Source organism: Myotis davidii, unplaced genomic scaffold (genome assembly GCF_000327345.1).
Source record: "Myotis davidii unplaced genomic scaffold, ASM32734v1 scaffold591, whole genome shotgun sequence".
In the NCBI taxonomy this organism is placed as follows: Eukaryota; Metazoa; Chordata; class Mammalia; order Chiroptera; family Vespertilionidae; genus Myotis; species Myotis davidii.
Window position 1 is genome coordinate 3,966,098 of NW_006284340.1, and position 23,132 is coordinate 3,989,229.

The 23,132-nt window shown below is 47.4% G+C and overlaps 1 protein-coding gene across 1 annotated transcript in view; it reads right to left on the reverse strand.

Annotated features, from left to right (window-relative positions):
• Nucleotides 1–1,468: 1,468 nt before the first annotated feature.
• The window catches only part of PAPPA2 (pappalysin 2), a 226,291-nt gene continuing 204,627 nt past the window's right edge, over nt 1,469–23,132 (reverse strand). The window contains exons 21-22 of the mRNA XM_006754525.2: nt 5,789–5,887; nt 1,469–4,429 (exon numbers count right to left, since the gene is read on the reverse strand). Coding sequence (XP_006754588.1) covers nt 4,355–4,429; nt 5,789–5,887 — 174 coding nt within the window. The 3' untranslated portion in view covers nt 1,469–4,354. The remainder of the gene's footprint in view (nt 4,430–5,788; nt 5,888–23,132) is intronic.

Below are 23,132 nucleotides of genomic sequence, written 5' to 3' on the forward strand. Positions count from 1 at the left end.
CCTGACATAGGCTGCGGGCCCTGGGAGGGAGCTCCCAAAGGCTCACTCGCAGCTGTCCTGCCCTCAGTTACCAAAAAGGCCACAAGGACACCCAGGAGCACCTTGGAACACAAGCAGGCGAAAAGACATGTCACCTTCCCATTTCAGTTAGGTTTGCGCTGGGCCTCGTGGGCGGAACATCGCGTAGTGGAAAGCAAGCATATTCCACATCCCATATGGAACCGAAAACTGGGACTCCCATCCCAACCTGCACTTAGTTGTATGAACTTACATTTCTCAATAACCTGTCACTCAGTGTCCTCATCTGCAAAATGGGGGAAAACAACATAAAAACACAAACCTCTTCTTGCTCTGCCTAATTCATGGGTAGCATAAAGCATACAAAAGCACTTTGTGAACCATAAAAAGAAAATGCCAGGTAATACTCTTTTTACTCTCAATGTTTACGTTAGTCAACTCCCTGCCAAGGCCCAAGCTCGCACTCTCACCTACCTATTCCTCAGAGCTCCCCAAAGGGCTCCCAGGGGGCTGGGCGATCCCCAGCTGTCGGGCAGCCCAGAGGCTCAGCACGCCATCCTCAGCTACAAAAGCCTCTGTGAGCCAAACACTGGGCATGTGAAATTTCCAGCTATTACCTGGCTCTCAAACCAATTGTCTAAAAAACTAGCCATGCACCCGCCCTTTCTTCAAAAGCCAGCTCCTCCTGGCTCCTTTCCTGCCGTGACCACCTTCATGGGTGCGGCATAACCTTGAGGTTTCCCCCACGGCCCCTTACACAGCCTGTTACTCACCGTTCTCTTTCCTTCTCACATCTTGGCATCTCACAGAACCAGGCCTGACTCTCAGTCCAGTCATGGCACCTAAAGGAACGTTCTTCAGCAGCCTGACCTGGTATCCTCGTCTATGAATGAGGATGTGGAAGTTGAGGATCTGTTGTGAGGATTCAATAAGACTGTGTTTGCCAAGAGCATAGCACACATGAGCTGGCTGCTACTTCCAGCTCAGCTGGGTGGCCCACTGACGTCCAGTGACACACAGCCATTTCCCATCCTACCGTTGTACCGTCAGCCCTTCTCTTCCCATGGCCCGGACTCTCCTCTGCTCCCTTTTCTGCTGCTAAGGTCACATGCATCCTTCACATGCCATCCTTCAGACGCTACCTACCTTGGCATCAGGAGTGAGGCCCACTTCCTCTGAACCGTAAAGGGTTCTTTATTGCTATAACTCCTGAGGCTTGTGACATCACTACCGTGTGCTTTGCTTTTGTTAATCATCGCATCTAACGAACTTCCATGTTTCTCTCCCTCACATATACCACTTACTTCCTCGTTTCTAAGTGCCCGGGAGGAACGGTCAGTCATCAGTCATGAACCTCTGGATCTGGCACTGGCACCCGGAAAGCGATCTGGAAGTGGCGGGAGGACTTAGGGAATAAGACACCAAACACACCTCACGTGCTCTGTGCTAATTTCTTTAATGAACACCTTAGAGTCGTCCAGAGTAACTGGCTGTGGCTGTTACCTTACAGTGCAGGGATGGGCTCCGTTCACCGTGCTCCCCTCAAGCCCTCCTCACAGGCGCCAGCTAACACACTCACTGGTGGTGCCACAGAGCCGAGCAAGCGTCAGGGCCAATGGCTCATAGTGGACAGAAGGGAAAGGGAGACTCAGGGCAGCTCTTCCCTTTCACGTACAAGTTTGTCCTCTCGTCTCTGGCCGGAGGCTGTCCCACTAAGCCGCAGTCAACCAGTCCTGGGCAACTGGGTACCAGAGCCCCCAGTTACCAGGGAAAACAGGAAGCAGAGATGTGATTTGGGAACAAGGACACAGATGGGAGGAGTCCTGGGAGAGGCTGCCTGTGACCTCATGGGTGGGTGAGAGTCGCAGAACGCTGACCATCCTGGGGAGCGAGGGGGAGCTAATACCCAAAGTCCTTCAACTTGACAAGTGACCGAAGGAGCTCAAACACTAATCCCGGGACAAGGGCTGAAAGAACCTCCCTGCGTGGCCAGAGCTGATGGACAGGCAGCCTTCCAGCCACCACAGGGTTGGCGCACTCCAGGCCGTGGGGAACTGCAGGTGTCCCCAGCAGAAAATAAAATACCTTTACATGAAGGATGAAAGGGAAGCGTGCTCACTGCCCCTCCTGGGGGACACTGAGCACAGACCTGCCCTGGCATGGCCTGCGGTTGCCGTGTTCCTGTGGGCGCTGCAGCCTCCTGAGCTGGCCAGGCTGGGAAGTCTACCTCCTCCATCTCAGACAAAGCAGGACCCTGCACAGAACTCGATATCCTGCCAGGAATTCGGGTACTCCTCCCAAGAAAACAATTTTACACTTTTTTTTTTAATGGAGAATTGAAACTTCTCCATTGTCCTTCCCATATGGAAGCCTACCAGAATCCCAGAAATAAACATTTGTTCTCTTCTTGGGCACTAAACGTGAGCCCAGACAGCGATGTTTTCTCCTGCACCCTCATGGTTGGAGGTCGTGAGGATGAGCGTTGTTGGGATGGACGGACTGCTCTTCCTTTCCCCAGGGACTAAGCACCTCATTCCATGTCCTCTTCATCTGTTCCAGAATAGTCTTCTTTCCTGTGTGACGTGTAGCTCGAGACAGTGGCAGGTCACGTGTCCTCATCCTGTTTGCACAGCCATGAACTCCGTGTTGATGGGAGACTAAGCAGTTTCAGGGTAGGCAAGCTCCTGGCCCTCCCTGAGATGATAAACTGGTGTCTCAAACAAGAAATTAGCTCCTGATGCTCATTCTCCAAGGCCTAATCCAGAAATTGTTGCCAAGAAACACAAATGTCATAGACCTCATGTAAAAAATGTAAGCCTGGGATGCAATAGAGGCAGATTAACATGGTGCAGCATGTACAGCCCATGTACCCAACTAGAAGGAATAACTAAGTGGACCCTAAATAGTTGAAATTCTTCTCTCTCCCCACAGAGTGTCACCCTTGCTCCACGTGCTTCCATAGCTTGTTCAGATGGAAGTGTCTGGGCCACAGATCTGACACATCGGCCTGAAGAGAAAGTACTCCGACTCAGAGTTAGTCAAAGGATCCCTGTGGTCAGCGGTGGAGCCTGGATCAAGGTGGCATCTCCTGACACATTTCATCCCTGGATCTTGACTACCTCCGGCCTCTCTCTTCTCCATGGCTTCCCTCTGCTCCTCCACCCCTTCCTGTTCTTCCATCTCCTCCCGCCTTTCCTGTCTGTCATTTCCATAACATTTTCTTCCCGGAAAGTCAACAATTAGTCATGTGGCTGTGAATGATAGCCAGGCTTGGGGACTCAGAAGGAGGGAGATGGGAGCCAAGTAGGAGGAATGTGAGTTGCTGTAATCCTGGTGATCAGAGAAGGAGCCCTAAGATGAATGTGTTGACTGACTGGTTGGCGGAGCGCCATGTTGGGAATAGCGCACGGGAAGAGCAGAAATCCTGGGTCTCACCGACCCCCACTAAGAGTTCAGAGAAGTTAATATATTCTTTTCAGATGGCAACTCAAGAAACATGGTCCAGCTTTCCTGTGGTCCAGCCACTAGTGGGTACTCCCACGCAACTTCCCGTGCCTTCTTGTGTCATCTTTCCAACCCCCAAGTCCTCAAAGTGGGCCCAGCTCCCAGCTCAGCTCATAAAAAGATGATTAGCTGACACATTCGCTTCAAGAACCCCATCTAATCTGCCTCTCTTTCCTCTATTTTCCTCAGCCAGCCCATCCCCATGTATACAAAGATGGCAGAAGGACTTGCCTTTCTGTCCTCAAACCCTCGGCGTTTATTTTGGATGTGAACTTCATAGCAGCATGTGTGGAACAATGGGTAGTTTTTAGCTTAGTAGACAGCAAAAAATATAATATATATAATATATTTATATGTTTAAATACTTGTAAAGAATAACTAACCTTGTTATTACTATGGGTGACTACACAGATGACAGGGAGAGAGCCAGTTTAGAACAGACGAGTCCTGAAAGGTGGCAGCTCATTCTAACTGGGTGTGGAGAGTGTGTTTGGTACTGGTGTACAAGTTGGGTGGGGCTGAGGAGTGGGCAGAGTGCCCAGCGGGGAGTAGGCAGAAGTTGAGGATGGAGTTGGATAGAATATAAATGAGGGAGGAGGGTCCTTGTACACCTATCATACTTCTCCTATTTTTAATCAAATGCCTATGATTCTTCCCTACTTGAGCTACTTGATGCCACCGGCGGCTCCTACAGACCTCCTCCTGCGTTCCTCATAAGCTCCATGCTCTTCCTTCATTCCAGGAACTTCCTTCCTCATTCACCTTTTGTTTACTTCCCTGGAGGCCTCTCTTTCTTCCTGCTTCCAGGGTGGAAGGAGGGGCTCCTCTGCAGTTACTGGTTCTCTTCTGCCTTGGGGTCTCGGCAGGTGCATTCATCCAAGTCACAGTCGGCAGCGAATGGGATGACCTGAGGGTCAAGGAGAAGATGAGGTAGGGAGGACGACAGCAAAGTGCCCCAGAGGATGTCTATGTGACTTAAGATGATGGCTATAAAGCACACATTTCCAGGAACCAATAGCTCCTGTAACAACTCCTCCTAAAATCACCACTGATGTCTAAAACTGTTGCTGTTAATGTTTTTGTCACATTATTGTCGACACAAAATCTCTGTAAAGTAGGTTAGATGAATGTCAATGTTTTCTCTTCACAGAGAAGGCCAAGAGAGTCTGGGCGACTTAACTCAAGGCCACGACACACCACCTGGAAACCCAAGGCCCTATAACCCAAGTCTAGGGCTCTGTGCCCGGATGTGCTTAGAGCAATAGAACCCTCTTGGCATCTTCATAAGCATGAGGCTTGCCTTTCTTGAATCAAGGATACACTCTGGCTTGGTGAAACAGTGCATCTCTCTACCCACTGTTTATGGCTAGACTGCCTTTCTGCTATGTAATTATCCCTCCTTCATGCCAGAGACGGTCCAATAGAATCTGCACTGTTGGCACTTCTATCAACAGATAAACACACTTTTGGGATGTCCATAACTAGCTTCAGAGAGATGGGGGCATTCGGGACACATGAGGTAAAGTGGCAGAGATTCTACCCTTTGGCATGGACAATTGAATGAGTTAAAAATAGATGTGTTTTAATAGTCCAAGTACACTGGGCAGAAATACCATCTCTTGCATATTTCTGATTCATTAAATTGGCCAACTAGCATCAAATATCTTTGGAGGGCTTTTTTTTTTAATCCACATTATTGCAAAATTTCAGCCTATTGAATTTTACAGGCTTAGCTTAAGCATACTTGCTAATGTAATAGAACCCAGAGCAATAGGAATAAAAGGCATCGAGAAAAGAACCAGTGTTCAGTATATGATCCAGGGAGGACTCCAGGTAGCTTGTGGTGGCCATTCAACATGTTTGCAATATGCTTGTAATACATTTTATAGGATTAATTTAATTATGAAGATTAATAACTGGATATTACTTCCTGCCTCTCCAAGAGGCGAAGGCCATTCTTTCCTAACTTCAAGATGTTTCCTGGAGGGCAAGCAGGTGGGAGTTTTTCAGGAGCAAAAGCCAGGGCTTCTCTGAAGGAGGTGCTGCACTGACAATGAGAGAATTAATATTCTTGAAGGAGCTATCCTAAAACACCACTATCCTGAATCCTGTCCCTTTAGAAACCCCAGTGTTTATTCATTGTTACTCCCTCTTCTTGACTGTTGAATAAAAACCAATTGTGATACACCAAAGAAAGCTAACCAAGGCATCTGCTTCATTCCTGGGGCTGCCCCTCCCACCCCCACCCCCAGGTGCCCTCACTTACCTTCTTGGAGGAGAGTGTGGAAGAGCAGCAGTCACCCCCATCGTAATGGCAGTAGGCTCGGTTGTTGATAGTATCACACCAACCATCTGCTTGGAAAGGCTGGCAAGGAGGTGGGAGTTTAGGGTCCACGCCCAGCTTCATCCCCTCTCCCACTCAGCCCTGCCCAACTTCATGTGCGGAACTCAGGAGATATTATGGGAGAACACCCAAGGGGCATGACATAATTGACCTCCCATTCTCAAGAAGTTAAAATCTCAAGACCATCAGGCCTAAGGAATGATCAAATTTCACCTGTAGAGACTGCTCCTGGCCTACACAGGGGTCCAGAATGTTCGTCTGAACTCCTTGATAGATTGTTTCATATTCATGTAATAACAGGCCCTTATATCATGTAGGCTACAAAACAGCTTCACGCATTTTATTATTATTATTTTTTAATCCTCACAGAGGGATATGTTTTCACTGAGTTTTAGAGAGAGAAGAAGGGAAGGGGGAGAGAGAGATAAATCAGTGTGAGAGAGACACATCGATCAACTGCCTCCCACATACACCCTGACCAGGGATCGAACCCAGAACCTGGGCATGTGCTCCAACCTGAAATCAAACCCACAACCTTTCAATGCAAGGCAGGGCTGGCTTTAAAATTCCTATGTTATCAGTGAGGAAGTGGAGATGCACAGAGATGACAAAGATTGCCTGGGGTCTCACAGCTAAAGCAGAGTTTAGGATCAGCAGTCATGTACCTTGACGTTTTGGTGCTTCTCACAGACTATAACTTTCATCCCTGGCACTTATCCTTAGAGATCCTAGCAGTCCTGTGGTTCTATGAGGACTCAAATGATGTCTGTCCAGAGTGCAGTGGCTCTCGGGTCTGGGACACCCGTGCGGAGTAGAGATAGTCTGACCTGCACAGCCCCTTGCGCGCAGCAGCTAGACATAGTGTTAGAGCAAAAAAAGCTAAACCATTTCCCTTCACTCCTCTACTGCTGCAAGTTCACAGGAACTAACATGGGAAAGGGGCCCAGGCCAAACCAGAGTTAATGGAGTGTTTCACCCAAAAGGGAATGTGTGATAAGAATAGCAACAAGCGGTTAAAAAAAATAGCTCAGCGGCCCAATGCATTGTTTCTCTAGAACCACTCATGAGGGCAATGGTGGCCCACGGCATCCTGGAGGGTGAGGCAGCCAGCCCACCCACCCAATCACATTAGCTCTCTCCATCCTGAGTGATGGCCAAATGCAAAGCCTCAGGAAACATCTCGTGGTCAGATTCTTTGGACCACAAGACAGTCAATAGACGCCTGAGTCCTGAGGCCACCTTCCAGTTTACATGTTCACATCACTGTCTCTCCCCCACCCTCCTTAAATGTCAAATAGAAGGACTATTCTCTATTTTGCTGTGCTTTGATGAGACAGATCACTAAACTCAAATTTTTAAAAAAGGCCATTAAATAATTTTTAGAAATTGAGTTACATCAGAACGAGCTCATCCAAGATATGACTTCAGTGTTTTGATTTATTCTACGGGGTCCTGAGGTCACTTGAACATCATTCCAGATGTGTACCCCTTTGCTGATCACTAAAAAGCTGCTACTTGTGGGGTGGAACTCAACAGCTGTCGCACAGCTGCACAATCATGTCGGCAGCGAGCAGGAAGTAAAAATGAATTCTGTTTTCAATACAGGCCTCGCCGGGCTTAAGAGACAAAGGTTCCAAGAGGAGCATCTGTCTTTGACATGAAGCCAAGGCCTCTGGCTCTGGAGAACAGAGAATAGCTACACCATCAGAATCTGGGTCTCCCACTGCAGCCAAGTAATAGTGCATCCTAACACCTAGTGATGCCCAGAGGTCCTCCCTGGAGGATCAGATACATCTATTGAGATTCTCCCCGAGTTTTTCTTTTTCAAGTGTTTGGAGTTTATTTCCTCATATAACGTGACATCTGTTCCTTTTCCTCCAACCCCCACTGACTCATTGGCACAACGTCATCGGTTCCTCCTTTCTTTTTCATCCAATTGTCTATAAAAGAGACCACCCAAAATACATTTCCCACACAATTAAGTGTGGTGGCAGCATGGACAACGTTAGCAGTTGGATGGGTGAATAAGGGATGCCGAGGAATCTTTCTTTCCTACGTGCTCCCCAAGCATGGCTTCACACCTCAAGAACATGAGGGAAGACACACTGAGAGAGAGGTGGTCTAGGTAACCTTCTAGGTCCCAGTGCACTTCCACTGCCACAACCCAGACAGGCTTCCTACAAGCTGCTGCTCAAACTCTGCTCTTAGAGGGTCGTCTGAGAAGAGATGGGAATTTGTAAGAAGGAGCAGAAATGCAGAGAAAAGGTTGGACAGACCGAGTATTTAATTTACTATATACCTATTAGGAATAACTGTTCCTCCCCAAACCTGCCAAAGACAACTTCTCCGCCCGAAACAAACAGAGGCTCCCATGGCAACACGGTCCTGGGAAGCTGACAATGGAAAAAGTGGGAAGGGAAAATGACTAATTGATCCCAAGTTTTTAAGCCTCTGTAGACTGGATGGAGACAGGAGATCTAAGTCTCAGTCCCGGAAAGGTGTCCGACCTGGGGTGGCACTCCTTCCCGAAAGAAGCTTTCCCAAGGGAGGGTGCTCGGCTTGGTGTCTCTGCTCAGTGTGACCACCGGTGGCACCACGACACCTACGTCCCATTCCTCCCGTCACACCAGGAAACAAAGTGTATTTTTCAAAAACCTGGACCTCATTCCTTTAGAAGCCACATTTTCATTTTAACCATTTTTGACAAAAGAGAACCTGTATAAAATGGCACACACACACACACACACACACACACCCTAAGCCTGACTCTGGCTTCTTAGAATCATATTTTGTTGTTTTAAGGACCATAGATACATGAAATTCTAAGGCTCAGTGGAGCCTTAAGTGAATGGCTGAGTCTGAGAGTCTGGGTTGTTCTTCTTATGACCTACGAGCTGGATGGGCCCTATTGTAGTTGTTCCTGGAAGGCCTTTCCTGCCAGCCTCTCTGTGTAAGTTGTGTTCCAGGCAGATGTGGTGGCCAAATAAATGGCTACGTGTAAGTGAAGGAATACAAAGAGGAAGGCGCTCAGTCTACCTTACCTATACTGCTTTGGAAACTTCTCAAAAGTAAAGACAATTTCTCATGTTATGTATGTTATCTGGGGATAAACTGTTTAAGGTTTTGCTGGGGAGTTAACCATAAGAGATGGTGGCCTTGTCTGTTGTCCATGGTTGTAGTCACTCATGGGATCAGTCAACATTCTTTATCCCACACCTACAGGTGCCAGGCACTGTGACAGGGAAATGTAAATGAAATAAAACATGGCTCTGGCCTGGCAGAGACCCCACGGTGAGCAGGTATGGCTCACTCACAGGGTGAGTGCTAGCACAGAGGTGGGCAGGGGAGACGCCCCTAGTCCAGAATTGGGGTGGTGGTGTTGGCATGAGCTCTCAGGGACTGGCTCTACAGTAGCCCTTGTGGAGGACACACAGGACTGGATGAGAGAGGAAGAGGGGCCTGAGAAAACTGTCAGGGGATGAAGAGGGAGAAGACAGAGAGGTGGGTGGTCCCAGACTGCCTAGCGCAGGGCCTGCCCTGGGAAGATTTCCATCGACTGACTGGCTGATAATACCTCTATGACTTGAATCAGACTAAGGACATTTTTCTTCTACAGCTTGCAGCAGAAGTCAGGCCACATGGATGTGTTAGAAAGGTTAGTTTAGACTTCAGATCTTCTAACCGACAGGCTGGGCTCTCAGCCAGAAGTGACTGTATCCCTTAGGGAAGGCATGGGCAGAATCCTGATTAAGCATCTTGAGGAGGGTTGTGGACCAGGAGAAGATGTGATCAAGTTTTTGCCTGGGGCCTAACACATTTTCTTTCACCCACACCAACTCCCATCAAAACCCTCCAGTGATGTGAATGACAAATCAGCCCCACGCCCATTCCCTCACTGATTGGGCTGCACCAGGCGCAGGAGAAGCCCGCTGTGCACAGCAGCTCTGAGGCTTGCCCAGGGGGGCCTCTGTTGCAGATACAAGCTCTGTGTAAAAGCATACTGCTTTCTGTGTGTGCTAATTCTCTTTTCCTCTGACCCTTCCCTTGAATGGTGACCTCTGGCCTGATTCTCATTCTTTTGCTGCGTGGATCTGCCTACCATGTCCACACTGCCTGGGCTCCATGGCAAGGCACTCAGCATCTCAGGACCAAAACTCGGGAAGCCTTTGAGGCCACTCAGGGACCCTTGACAACCACAATGCTATTCGCTTACTTTGTTGTTTTAAGGACCATAGATACATGAAATTCTAAGGCTTAGTGGAGCCTTGAAGACCATTTAGGTACAAAATTCCCATTTTACTAATGATGAAATGGAGCCTTAAAAAGGGGTCATGTCCTGCTTGCAAGGCCAGTTGGTGGCAGCCCTGGGAACTGAGCCCAAATGTCCTGATTCTTGACCTGATGCTCTTTCTATAAGACCAGGCTCTCATGATGTGATGATTTCATTAGTGTTTTAGTGATTGGGAATGCAGGGTGAGGTTAATTCCCTTGGCACCTCTATAACAAGGACTTAGGTGCAAAGGCATTAATCATGAAGTAAAGCCAGACATCCAACACGAAAGCAAGAAAGCGTCACAGGTATATAATCTCAATTCCCCTGGGCCCCACAACCTCACTTCCGATTTTCTCAGTGGTGGGTCCAAGTTTGCCCCGAGCAAGCGCCCTGGCCCTGGGACTCCTTCTCATCTTGGGGCTGGGTCAGCCCACAATAGCCAAGAGGCTGATTTCCCCCCCAAGGAAGCAGCACCTTGCTCCCCTCCCATCAGCAGAGGCCTGCAACGCAGAAATGTTTGTTTCTGGCCCCAGAATGCTACAGCCAGGAGTGTCTCTGCTCACTGCAGGCACCTGAGGAAAGAGGAAACGAAGTCCTGCCACTCCTCCCGGGTACACCCCTTGGGTGGAAGGTGCCAATGAGCTCATGTTTGTGGGTTTGCAACAGTCTTCTTGGGGAATGTAAAACTAAAACAGACAGCCACCTGGAGATGGACTGAGCAGGAAGAGTTCCTTCCATACAGCCTCCTCTGGAAAACCTTCCCCGCTTCCCGGACACAGCGCTCTCCCTGCCTCTGTGTTACTCCGGTACCTTTCATGCACATCCGCCCTGTAGAACTCAATCCTCTGAATCAAGGGCCCGGAGTCTAGTTTCTTCTTAGTCCCAGAGGCTAGTTCAGTGCCAACACACAGTAGGTTCTCAACAAATAAACCAATATAATGGTGGCTACCTACATTTCCTACGCATAACTAACGGCCAGGTCCTCCTTTTCATGATTCCTTGGCTCTAGAAAGCTTACTGGGCCTGCTGCTTTATAAGAATCACATAACTCAGAGACAGGTCCAGCTGGCAAGGGCACAAGTCCTTTTCTGTTTCTTTTCTTAGTATAAACCTAGACTCTATAGTCAGACACTGGTGTTGAGATAGATTATATATATATATTTATCTTACCAGGTAGAGTATTGGCATATGTTCATTTCTGAGTGGGAAGAGAGAGTAGAACCTATCATCTAAAAGTTCTCCTTTTATAAATAACCCCAACATGTTGCATTGAATTTAACATGACTCTCTCGGTTGTGCAGCTGGGATGATGAGGGAAGGGAAAGTAGCCGGGGCCAAAAACAAGAAGCAGCTAAAAACCAGAGAAGACAAGGCGTGGAACCATGGCTGTCCCGGGGATGTCTGCAGATACCTGTCATCAGGTGGCTGGGTCTTAATAGCCAACCAGGAATAGGGGCCTTGGTGTGGGGCCTCTGCAGGGTGGGGAACTTCTTCGTGACTCAGTTAGTGTTTGGAGAAGAAGACCCTGCTATGAGGGCTGACATGCATGGCACAGTCAGATGGTAACGATACCCAGGCTGGAGAAAGGGAATGAAGGTACACATTCTGGGCATGGGCAGAGGGAAGCAGCCTTGTGTGGTGGCCCTGAGACTTGGGTCTAGTCTGATGGTCTATTGTGCTTTACTGGTCCATGTGAGCTTCACCCTCTGCCTGGGGAAGCCACCAGACCCTCAGAAGAAAAGCATGTGTGTACCTTTACAGAGAAGTCTGGTGATGACCAGCGTATCTTATCTGCCACCAAAGCCAAAGCACAGTCTCAGACTAGACATCGGAAAATGGTGCAAACACTAATCTCTCCCAGGAGAAACAGCTGGGATGAATTGAGATCAAACAAATAAAAGCAAACAAAGTAAGGTCAGATGACTTTTTTCACCTGCACTATTTTCATCTGCTTCAAGGTGCCCAGAGTTGAATAGCTCTGGAAAATGATCAGGCTGCTTAGTGTAGTGACTGAGGGCCTGGGAGGTAGTGTTAGGTAAACCTGTGCCTAGGTTGCGGCTTCCTTCACTGCCCGTTAGACTCTGAACAAGTTCCTGGCTTCTTTAGGCAGCAGTACCTTCATATGTGGATGAGTAGAACACCCGCCTTGTAGGGCTGTTGCAAGGGATAAATGAGCAAATGGAGGTTAAACACTCAGCCCACAGTAAGCATTCAATGAATCTGTTTCATGAAGGTGCTAGGAACACGGCCTGTGCTTTTGCAATTGTGGGCGGCCTGAGTTCCCTCCATAGAGACTCTGGTATAAAAAAAAACAAAAACACACATCAGGATTCCGCCACCAGCATTCAGAGTTAACGCCATGGATGCTCCCGTCCCTGCGAGCCTCCTGCCCCATTCATTTCACCAGAAAGGTGCCCATCTGAGTCACGGAGGCGTGTCAGGAGACGAGGGAAATGGCCTGGGACTTAGGAAAACAGTGGGAAAGGCCTGGCTGGCTCCTGGCACCTGCGTCCTCAAACCGTTGTGGAGACGTGGGTGTCTTAGCCTCTGAAAACCCCCAGCCGTCACTGACACCTCTGCCCTTTCGTGCGCCGGGAAAACAGGAAGGTGAGAGGCTGGCTGGGGCTCGCTCTCCAGCCAAGAGCAACCTCCCAGCAGCCCCTTTCATTCGGCTGCAAATAAAGACCCGCAGAGCAGACTTTCCACCTGACTCACACACACACACTCAACCTGCTTCCCCACGCAGCCTCCCCACATTGACCCAATGTGGCCCCAGACTGTCTCATCCTCCCCAAAGGGGGGGTCAGATCCCCAAGCGTGAAGACGGGGCAGAGGATGCTCATGTGAGGCTGCATTTATCCAAAAAAGATCAGCTCAACACAAGAGCCCTGCTTCTCAGATGACAGCCAGAAGGAAACACCCTTCCGTGGGCCCTTGTCACGCTTCCTTGGGGGCTTAGAAACAAAAGGACACAACCCTCCGGCAAATCTGTGAGCTGTGCCACTGAGAAATGCCACTGTTGCCAGCCACTGCTGTGGGTCAGAGGTGTCACCTAGGGTACCATGCTCTGTGCCCTTGCTCTTATCTCCGCCCCCCACCCTTTTACCAAAACTGCACAAGACTGTGAAGGACCCAGTGCTCCACTCCCTGCCACCCTTTACTTTTTCGGCACATCTTCAGAATCGCTCTCAAGGTCACTGCCTGGAGCATCAAACCCCAACTCTGGGTCCTAAATAAACAAAAACCTCGGAACCCTTTTTTCCTCCTCCACTAGTCTGACAACAGCTCCCAGGCTTCCCCTTTTCTCTGGAGCAGCTGACCCCGCGTGGTCAGCTCGGCCAGATTTTACAAAGCCCGAGATTCCCATCCCTTTGCTGTCAAACTCTGATTTCATGGCAGCACCAACCTCCCTTCTTCTGGAACCACAGAAGGTGGGAGCAAAGCTTCCCAAGATGCCGTCTGGTGACCTTGGCAGCAGTCCCCCTGTGGCCTGGTGCTGGGCTCCCAACAATGACCTTCTCTCAGACTTTATACTCTCCATTGCCAAACTGGGGAGCTGTTAATGCTCCTGATTTTGTTCTTGTTTTCATGGCAGGAGTGGCACAGGTGGCCTCAAGCTCTCGCAACACACTCTTGCCGCATGGCATTTGGCTTCTTTCAAAGAGGAATGGATTAACTGCTGCTTGTTCCTGGAATTTTCTGCCTCCTCACCAGCTAACTGGAGCCAGCCTACTGCATTTCAGGTCAGAGGCAGAAACTTTGAACACCAGAGGCTTGAACCCGGCAGGGGCCATGGGATCAGAGGCGCCTCCTCTGTGTTCTCTCACGCTTCCCATTTACTTCCCTCGGCAGTAAGGCCCCCATGAGGCGCAGTGCCTGACACGACATCATAGATGCCTAGTGAGTATTTAGTGAGACTTGTGGGCCCCCAGTTGACTTTATAAATGAAGGAGGCAGACTATTCCTTGCTTTCCACTCCTGCCTTTCCTCCAAGATAAGGTGCCTTTCCTCTGTCTTGTCCCCTGGCCTCCCCAGGTATCTGTTCTCACTATGCATTACTCTCTCTAAAACGTCACCTGCAAATAGCTTAGCGTAACTTCCAGGTACAGGTTTGCTAACTTAGACTCTTCAAGAACCCAGCATAAAGATGCAGGAGAATGAAACTGAGCCACCGGCACCTTACGAGCAGGTGGGACCTGCTGCCTGGCTGCCAGCCCCTCTGCTGGGTCTCTCACCCAGGTCCTCCTCTCTGGGCCTCTGCCAGGCCCATGCCCCACACGACAGGAGTATCAGGCTGCATGTGCTGTTCCCAAGCTCACACAGCTCTGGGAGGGGGAGGAGACAAGGCCTGAGGAAGCAGGAGTCAGAGGTGCAAAACCTGCCCCTAGGAGGAAGGGAGGAGAAGCCCGTGGCTGCAGGTGGGCTGGGCATCCAGCCTCTACTTCCCTCTGTCTCTGTCCTCATCTCCCAGTTCCCTGGCCAGCCTGCAGTTCCTGGGAGGCTGAGGCAGGCCAGAGCAGCCGGGCCACACGTACTCACAGCCACCCCTCACCCCCGCCATACACACACTCATGCCAGGCAGCTCGGCATGTCTTGGCTCCCAGGCCTGCCCATGGAAGATGACTGGGAATGCAGACTGTGGGAGGAAACGACAATATTCATTGTTTGGATTAAATATTTTTCTTGGCCCTCCTGCTGTTTGCTGAGCTGCCTGTTTTTCCCCTACCCTATTCTCTCTCATTCTTTCCCTCTTTCTTCCTTTCAACCCCCACCCCTACCTTGTTTTCTTCCTCAGCAATCAAGTACACACAGAGAAATTTCCAGGAGAAATTTCTAGACTCCTAGAGTGGGAAGAGCTGTTTTAGGAAATCAGTGGTTCACAAAGCCTTTTGCTGTTCTGATACCACACCCGGCTCTTTACAGAGAGGTTTCAACTTGGGGTAGATCTGCACTGACACTGCTTTGAGTTTTCACAAGTGTTCATGGGATATATCTCACAATAACCCAGGGAGGTAAGTTTTGTTATCACGCCCATTTTACAGATGAGAAAAAACAAGTCCCAAAGCTGTAACGGAATCTGCCTGAAGAAAAGAGGTAGAGCCACCACCCAATGCTCAGGCCTGCTCTGTGCCCACCCCAACATGGACGGTTAGATGCCTTTAGCATTAGCTCCAGTTCTCAGCACTGTGCACCTGGTCCAAACTCTCCTTAAAACCATGAGCATGCCGTAGCCACTTTCCGTCTCAGGAAAAGTCAGTATCAGACAGCTATGAGAGATGTACCATCGAGGATACTTAACTTTAAAGCAATCCCACGGCCTGGCCTGGGCTGGGGCTGGAGCCCGGGGATCTCTGATGGACCTGAAGTTAATGTGACTCTGTACAAGGCAGCACAGTAGGCTCTGCACGTGACAAGGTCTGTCTCAGAGGCTCGGTGGCATCAGCACCAAATAAGACAGCATCTGAACAGTGTTTGAGACAACAGGGCAGAAACCACAGGCCAAGGAGAACTCATTCCCAATGTAGTAGATGGCACAGCTAAGAGCTACAGGAGGTCAGACTAGGAAAGGGGCTGGGACAGTTTGTAGGCTTTATGACGTATGTGTGATTAGGCTTCATCTGTGAGGATGGACAGGATTTGGGCAGAGAAGCAGGGAGAAAAATTCCAGCAGGAGGGCACATCCAAACCAAGAATTCAGATGCAAAAGAGAATATACCTGTGGTTTTCTGCCTTGAGGATTAATGGGCCAAGTTTGGAACTAGGTCAAAATCTCCATCCGGACCAGAGGAATCTAGTGCTTATTCTAGAGACAATGGGGAGTGATGGTAGGTGGTTGTTTTGGTGGTGGGTTTCTTTTTTGTTTGTTTTTGAGCAGAAGAAGATGATAAAAGCCAAGCTTCAAAGGTTGGATCTGGGAACAGCGAGGCATGTTCAAGAGAGAAAGGGAAGGACCCAGAGCAGGTGGAAGCTGACCTCAAGCAGGTCTGAACCGAGAAGAACAGAACTGGATGGTTGTAATATAGAAAAGGAAAAAGCAGACAGGAGGGGGGTTGTGAAGGAAAACGATCAGGACTTGGTGAACGGTCATATTTGGGTACAGACCGACGGAGATGAAAGTCTGTCTATGACAGTTGGCTTTTCTCAAAAAATTGTCTCATTAAAAAAAATAGCTAGAAAGAATCCTTCCGAAACCTAAGGACTGGGTCACGGGCAACAGAGCCCGAGCTGTCAGCAGACGCTGCCCTACCTCACAGGGAGACACTGTACACATTTGCCTTTTCCATATAAACACAGGCTCGAAGGTCCACACATTTTCGCTCCTGTCTGATGTCTGCCAGGCTTTCCCCACAACTTAGACATGACTATTTTATCACCCCCAGTCACTTCCAGCACCAGCTGAGTTGAGGAGTCGCAGGAGGGAGGTGTCATGTTTATTCTAGAAGATTCTCTTGCCAACAGTCTTGTTGCTTTTAGCCTCGGTCTGATGTTCAGTGCCTGTGTCTATGAACAGCGCCAGTTGTGGGGCTGATTATTGTGGTTCTCGTCCTCAACCTGTCACGCCATCCTGGGTTGCCAGCCAGGCTGTTCTGTGTTCTGTTAATTGGTCAGTCCATCCAGCCCCACTTGCATCCATATGGAACCCATTCTATGTGCAAGTGTCTCGTTTACATTTCCTTTATCTACGGGATACTTGTCTGTGTATCTTACTCACTCATCCACCGAGCGGCTGCATGTTTCACAACATGTTCCCTGGTCTCACCTCCTCAGTTTCCAAACCTGGCAGAGCAGGGTTCATGGGCACGCCCCCTCTTTCTCCAATTGCTCTGGCTTAAAGCTTGCAAAGCCCAGGGAGGTACCCTAAAAGGTGGCCAGCATCTCCTGGTCATCTCTCTGGAGAGTTTTCTAAAAGCCCTGCATTCCTGGTTCATGTGTTGTTTATTTGTTTTTAATCTTCCTACCAGTTTCAGCCTGGGGACTCTGGACTCAGACCACCCGGGGTTCATACCCTAGTCCAGCCATGGGCAAACTACGGCCTGTGGGCCAGATCCGGCCCGTTTGAAATGAATAAAACTAAGAAAAAAAAAGACTGTACCCTTTTATGTAATGATGTTTACTTTGAATTTATATTAGTTCACACAAACACTCCATCCATGCTTTTGTTCCGGCCCTCCGGTCCAGTTTAAGAACCCATTGTGGCCCTCGAGTCAAAAAGTTTGCCCACCCCTGCCCTAGTCCCATATTTGGACATAAATGCAGCCCCTCAGTTTCCTCATCAGTAAAACGGGAATGATAATAATGGGAATAATGCCTTGTAGTAGGCACTTGGCACACAATGGACACTCAATAAAGTTATTAAGTATACTGTGAAACCACGAGAAATTCCTTTGTTTCCTGAGTGCACTGAGCCTGAATACTTTGGGTACTGATGGCTCCCTGTCAGGGAAGATTGACAGTAGCCCTCCCAGAGTAGCCCTCCCTAGTCATTCTTCTTCTCTCATAACTATGACCAGAAATCCCAAGGATCTCACCGTTCACCAACTATGGGGACAGAATGACTGTATATAGCATGCCTTAAGCGGGCAAAATAGCTGAGCAAAGTTTTCTAAAATACCAATCACCTCTCTTCTGTTCTAGTATTGACAGTGAGCTATAGCAGCATTGTGTGTCAAAGTCTGTCCTGAGTCCCTGGTCTCCTTTTTATTCTTCCCATTATCCCCACCCCCATGCTGGACTCTGCTCCCTCTGACCACACCCCTAAGCAATGTATCCATCCTACCGTAGCATCTGCATTCTCTTGCCCTTCGGGAAAGCAGCTGACATACTGAGGGGTCAATGAAAAATATGTATCTGCAACTAAATAAAAGATAAATATTAAGGCAAAAAAGAGACTTTAATTGTGGAAAGTTGGGGATTTTGTGAGCCACATAGGCCAGACCAGTATTTGGGGGATAAATAAGGGCAGCACCTCCAAAAATCACATAGTGGAGGTAGCCACTCAAACAAAATTGAGAAACGCAGCTCTGTGTATCAGGATATTTCCTGCCCAGGTGAAGTGAGCATAAGCAAAGCAAAACACATGTTGTTACGACTGAATGGTGTTGCTCCTAAATGCATATGTTGAAGCCCCAACTCCCAAAATATTGGTATTTAAAGGAGGAGCCCTTAGGAGGTAATTAGAAGATTTCATGAGGGTAGGGCCTCATGATGGGATTAATGCCTTTCTAAGAAGAGACACCAGAACTTCCTCTCTTTCTCTGTCTTGTGAAGTCACAGTGAGAAGGTGGCTATCTGCACACCAGGAAGAGAGCCCTCACCAGGAAACAAAACCTACCCACACCTTAATCTGGGACTTCCCAGCCTCCAGAACTGAGTGGAATAAATGTCTGCTGTCGAAGCCACTCAATCTATGGTATTTGGTTATAGCAGGCCACACTGTCAAACACACATGCCTTATTTGGTGAACTTATTAATTTAGTTATTTTTACTGACTTGTCAACCCAAAGAATCCTCAGAGATTCTTTCTGAAAAGAGGGATTGTGAAAGGAGTTAAGAGGGGGGACCACCAGGAAGCAGGGAGCCCAAAGAAGTAAAAAGATCACCAGCTTCTGCTATTCGGTTATTGGCAATTCTAGATGGGCACACAGGCATGAAATCAAGACAGGTGAGCACGGCCAGGCAGGCTGTAGGCACTATCGACTCGGCTGCATTATTATCAGGAGCAGAGGTGGTTCCAAGGCTAGACAGTTCTCGGAAACCTCACAGCTCTGCAGACATGCACCACCACGTTTCATATGCCTCCCATTAGAAAGATTTCAGTTGAACCTAATCTCATTTTTAATTAGTGCTCACATCGCCTGGTGAGGCAGGTTAATATGATTATCCACATTCCACTGATGGGGAAAATGAGACCAAGGGCCATGGCCCAAGGACACTTGGGGAATGAGCAATAGAGGTGAAAATTAAACTTGAGCATTTTAAACTTCCAAACCAGCACACAAGGGAGAGGACTTTGGGGAGGGGATTTCTCCTCTTGTTCGGGATCTTTCACATCTAGATAATGCATATTCCATTTACTACTTGGTTTCTCTCATTAAAAAATAAAGTAGTTAACTGCTTCTGAACCCAGTATGTCATATTCGATGCATAATATGTTTTCCAAACAATATGCCAGGAGCAGCCAAAAGAAGAGAATAAAATGAGCATCACTTAGCCAAATTTGAACATTAATGGGCTATTTATAAAGGTTTAATATTAAACTAGATTATGGGGGGTGGGTATAAATACAGAATTAAATATGCTTCCTAATCTCTAGAGGCTGGTTTAACTGGACATTCAAAATATGTAACCAACAAAACACAAACAGCACACACTTCTAACTGCAGAGATAAGAGCAAGCTCTTCTCATTGCTGTTAATTGTTGGCTGAACGTATCTCACAGCAAACTGAGATATTACTGAGATGGAAGCCCACATTATCATCCATTCCCCCCTCCAACCCAGTTAACTTCATCCTCACCTCCTCTCTTGTCATCATAAGCAACATCCAAATATTCACCATTCCACTGCAGAAAGTTTCGCACTGAGCCTCTCTATCTCTTCTCTTTCCACTTCCTCAGTTCAGTTACTTTATAAAGTTCAGGTGAGAGATGATAAGGACTTTCACAGTCCAAATTTGCTACCATGATTTTCTTCCTAAAATATAAGTCTTATCATCTTTTCTCTGTGACATGGGTATTTACTGCTCACCCCCTGACTCACTGAAGTGGCTTGAGGCCATGTGACCATGTTCTGGTAAATGGGAAGGCAAGTAGGAAGGATGTGTTATTTCTGGTCCAAGGGATTCAAGAGTTACTAGCCTTTCTCTCTCTGCTGTCTCTGCATCTTTGGAGGTACCATGGAGACCACATCTTGAAAAGACGGAGGAATAAGTTGAACCAGATGGATGGGCATTCTAGAGACCCCAGATGTTTTGTGAGGGAGAAAGCCATCCTCTCTTATGTTAAGTCACTGAGATTTCAGGGTTAATTTGTGATTACTTCAGTCTATTTAGAAGCCTCTATTGGATCAACACTGGCTATGGAATAAAGTCCAAACTCATTATCTTGGCACATAATAGCCTGAGTAACCTACCCCCAGCTTAGCTCTTAACCTTAAAATCCTGCCACACTTGTTCATGTTCCCCGGATCCATTTAACTGAGAAGACCAGTAATATTTTCTGTGATTTGCCACCAGTGGTGTGGGTTGTTTGCTCTATGACAGTATCATGGCAACACTTGAGTAGTACAGAAATTGGTATCAGAAGTGGGGTGCTGCCATAATAAACACCTAAAACCTTGGTGCTAGCATGGTGTATCAGGAAGCACGGGAACTGTTTTGCAGGCACATGGAGCATATCTCAACCCAATCTACAACAGAACCACTTTAGTCAGTCTGCAAATGCATATGAGGAATAAATAGTTATTAAAAGATATCGCTAACTGGGGATCACTTGTTAGGCAGTGTTATTACAGAAAAACTTGATGACTGAATCTTGTCATTTCCCTCCACATCAGATCTTTGCCTTTCCATATACTCCTCTTCATTCTTCAAAGTCCACTTTGCATGGTTCCCCTCTATACGATCTTCTCCATGAGCATAAAAATGAAATAGCTCTTTATGCAGTGCCAAGACATTTGATTAAATGTTTCCTGTAGTTGTGAGGGCTCTTACAATGTTAACTTTAAAACTTGCAGGTCAGAAAATTTACTTAATGGCCTATTGGCTTTGGGTAAAGAGATTTAAAGAAAAATTTACTAGGTTGAGCTGGTGGTTACTACCTTCACTTGATAAAGAGGGGAGCACAGAAAAAGCTGCTGCTTTGCCAGCAGAACCAGCAGGGAATCTGAGCACTAGAAATCCAGGATTTGTGGAGCCGAAACACAAGGCTGTTCCTCACCCCCAACCAGCAAGCGATAACACTGAGGAATGCTCTGTGTTGGAAAGGCCTTCTAAGACTGAAGTTAAGACCTAACTTCAGGCAATGACCAAATCAAGGGGTGGACCATTACATGATTTGTTAAGACTTCTAACGAAATTAAAGTGGCACCTGAGGGAGCCTTGCAGTTGAACAAAGTGACTCATAGAAAAGAAACTAAGGACTTTGTCCCAGAGCCACCTCATAAATGCAGAATACCTATAATTAATGAGAGAGATAGAGAGAAAAAGGGGGGGGGGCTAGGGAGAGGGGGAGAAGGAGAGAGAGAGAGAGAGAGAGGGAGGAAAGGAGAGAGAGGGGAGAGAGACATCTTGAAAAGACATGTGAGGACAGCCCTTGTAACATGGATTTGACTTAAGTTAAATAAATACATAAATACATAAAGCTGTGAGAGTTGAACTGCCAAAAGTTATCATCAGCTTGGATGAAAAGGGACTTCCTATAAGAATAATTTTGGTCCCCTCTATTACCAGGAGAAAGCAGGCTGAGAAAATTACTTAGCTTCCCAGAGGGAGATTGTCTCTGATGCTCTTTTTGTGACCCTAAGAGGATAATGGAAAAGAAAGAACTTCCAAGAGAGCAGAACCAAGACCATGAAGAACAATGGACTTAGGAGCTATACCCAGGGATTGATCCAAGACTATTAAATGAGAAGCACTCTCTACCTACTCTTAGAGGAGCATTTTTTGTAAATTTCCTCAGAGGGATTTCAGAATTGTTGTGGACCAATGACTGTTACGTGCCTCTCATTTTTCTCCTTGAAAGGAAATATTTATTATAGTTGTCTTATTTGACTCCACATTGCCCACTGGGTATAAGGAAGGCTGAGAACGTGGAATCTTAGTACACCAGATTATGTAAATACTCCAGATTGAGAGAAGCTACATCGCAACCTGATGCGAATCACAGTGTTCCAGATTTCAAGCCTAATGTGACACCTGGATAAGACTTTCGGAGTGACTGAGGGTGAAGGGGAGTGAATATAAATATAGCAGACGTCTGTGACTAGGAAGGCTAACTGGCAGGTATTATTTTATGTCCACAGTTCCTTTTACTCTCTCTTCCGTTGCCATTACTTCACTACCAGCAGACCGTGATTCCCCTTCCTACAAACTTTAGACTTAGCCGTGTGGTCTGCCTTGACCAGTGGACTGTGAGCATGTGTGACAGATGCTATATTTGACCAGAAGTTTGGAAAGCACTGGCGTGCTTTTGCAGGCACATGGAGCATATCTCAACCCAATCTACAGCAGAACCACTTTAGTCAGTCTGCAAATGCATATGAGGAATAAATAGTTATTAAAAGATATCGCTAATTGGGGATCACTTGATAGGCAGTGTTATTACAGAAAAACTTGATGACTGCATCTTGCCATTTCTCTCTACATCAGATCTTTGCCTTTCCATATACTCCTTTTCAAAGTCCACTTCACATGGTTCCCCTCTATACGATCTTCTCCATGAGCGTTAAGTAAGTTATCTGATGAATTCTCTATGTTCTCATGCCACTTAGGTCATATCTTTGTAGCAATATTCATTGGGTAGTAATTTAACTTTTTACCTCTACTGCATACTCTGTGCTGGGGAACTCCTTACTCATTTTTGTAATCTTGACACATAGTGGGCATTCAGAAAATATTACTTTAAGTGAAGAAATGAATAAATGGACCTGAAGGAGTGACATGGTTTAATAACCATGGTGTAAGCTGGGAGAGAAGGCTATGGGGCGTCTACAAACCCTAGCCATTGGGGGGAGCAGCAAGCCTTTTGCTTGAGAAATGTTATGAGGCTCAGACCCAAAAAAAGCTGCATGGATTTGTTTTTTCATGTGTTGGAATTTGGAGCCCTAGATCCTGTAGCTAAGCTTGGAGAGGTGGGAAGATGCTTCCCATGCATGAAGGATTGTACATTCCTGGGTTAGAACATGTTTTCTTTGGGGGTTGCTGTGGTTTCTTTTTCTTTTTTCTTTTCATTTTTTTCCAGCTTGGAAGCATCTAATGTTTGCAATAACAATAACA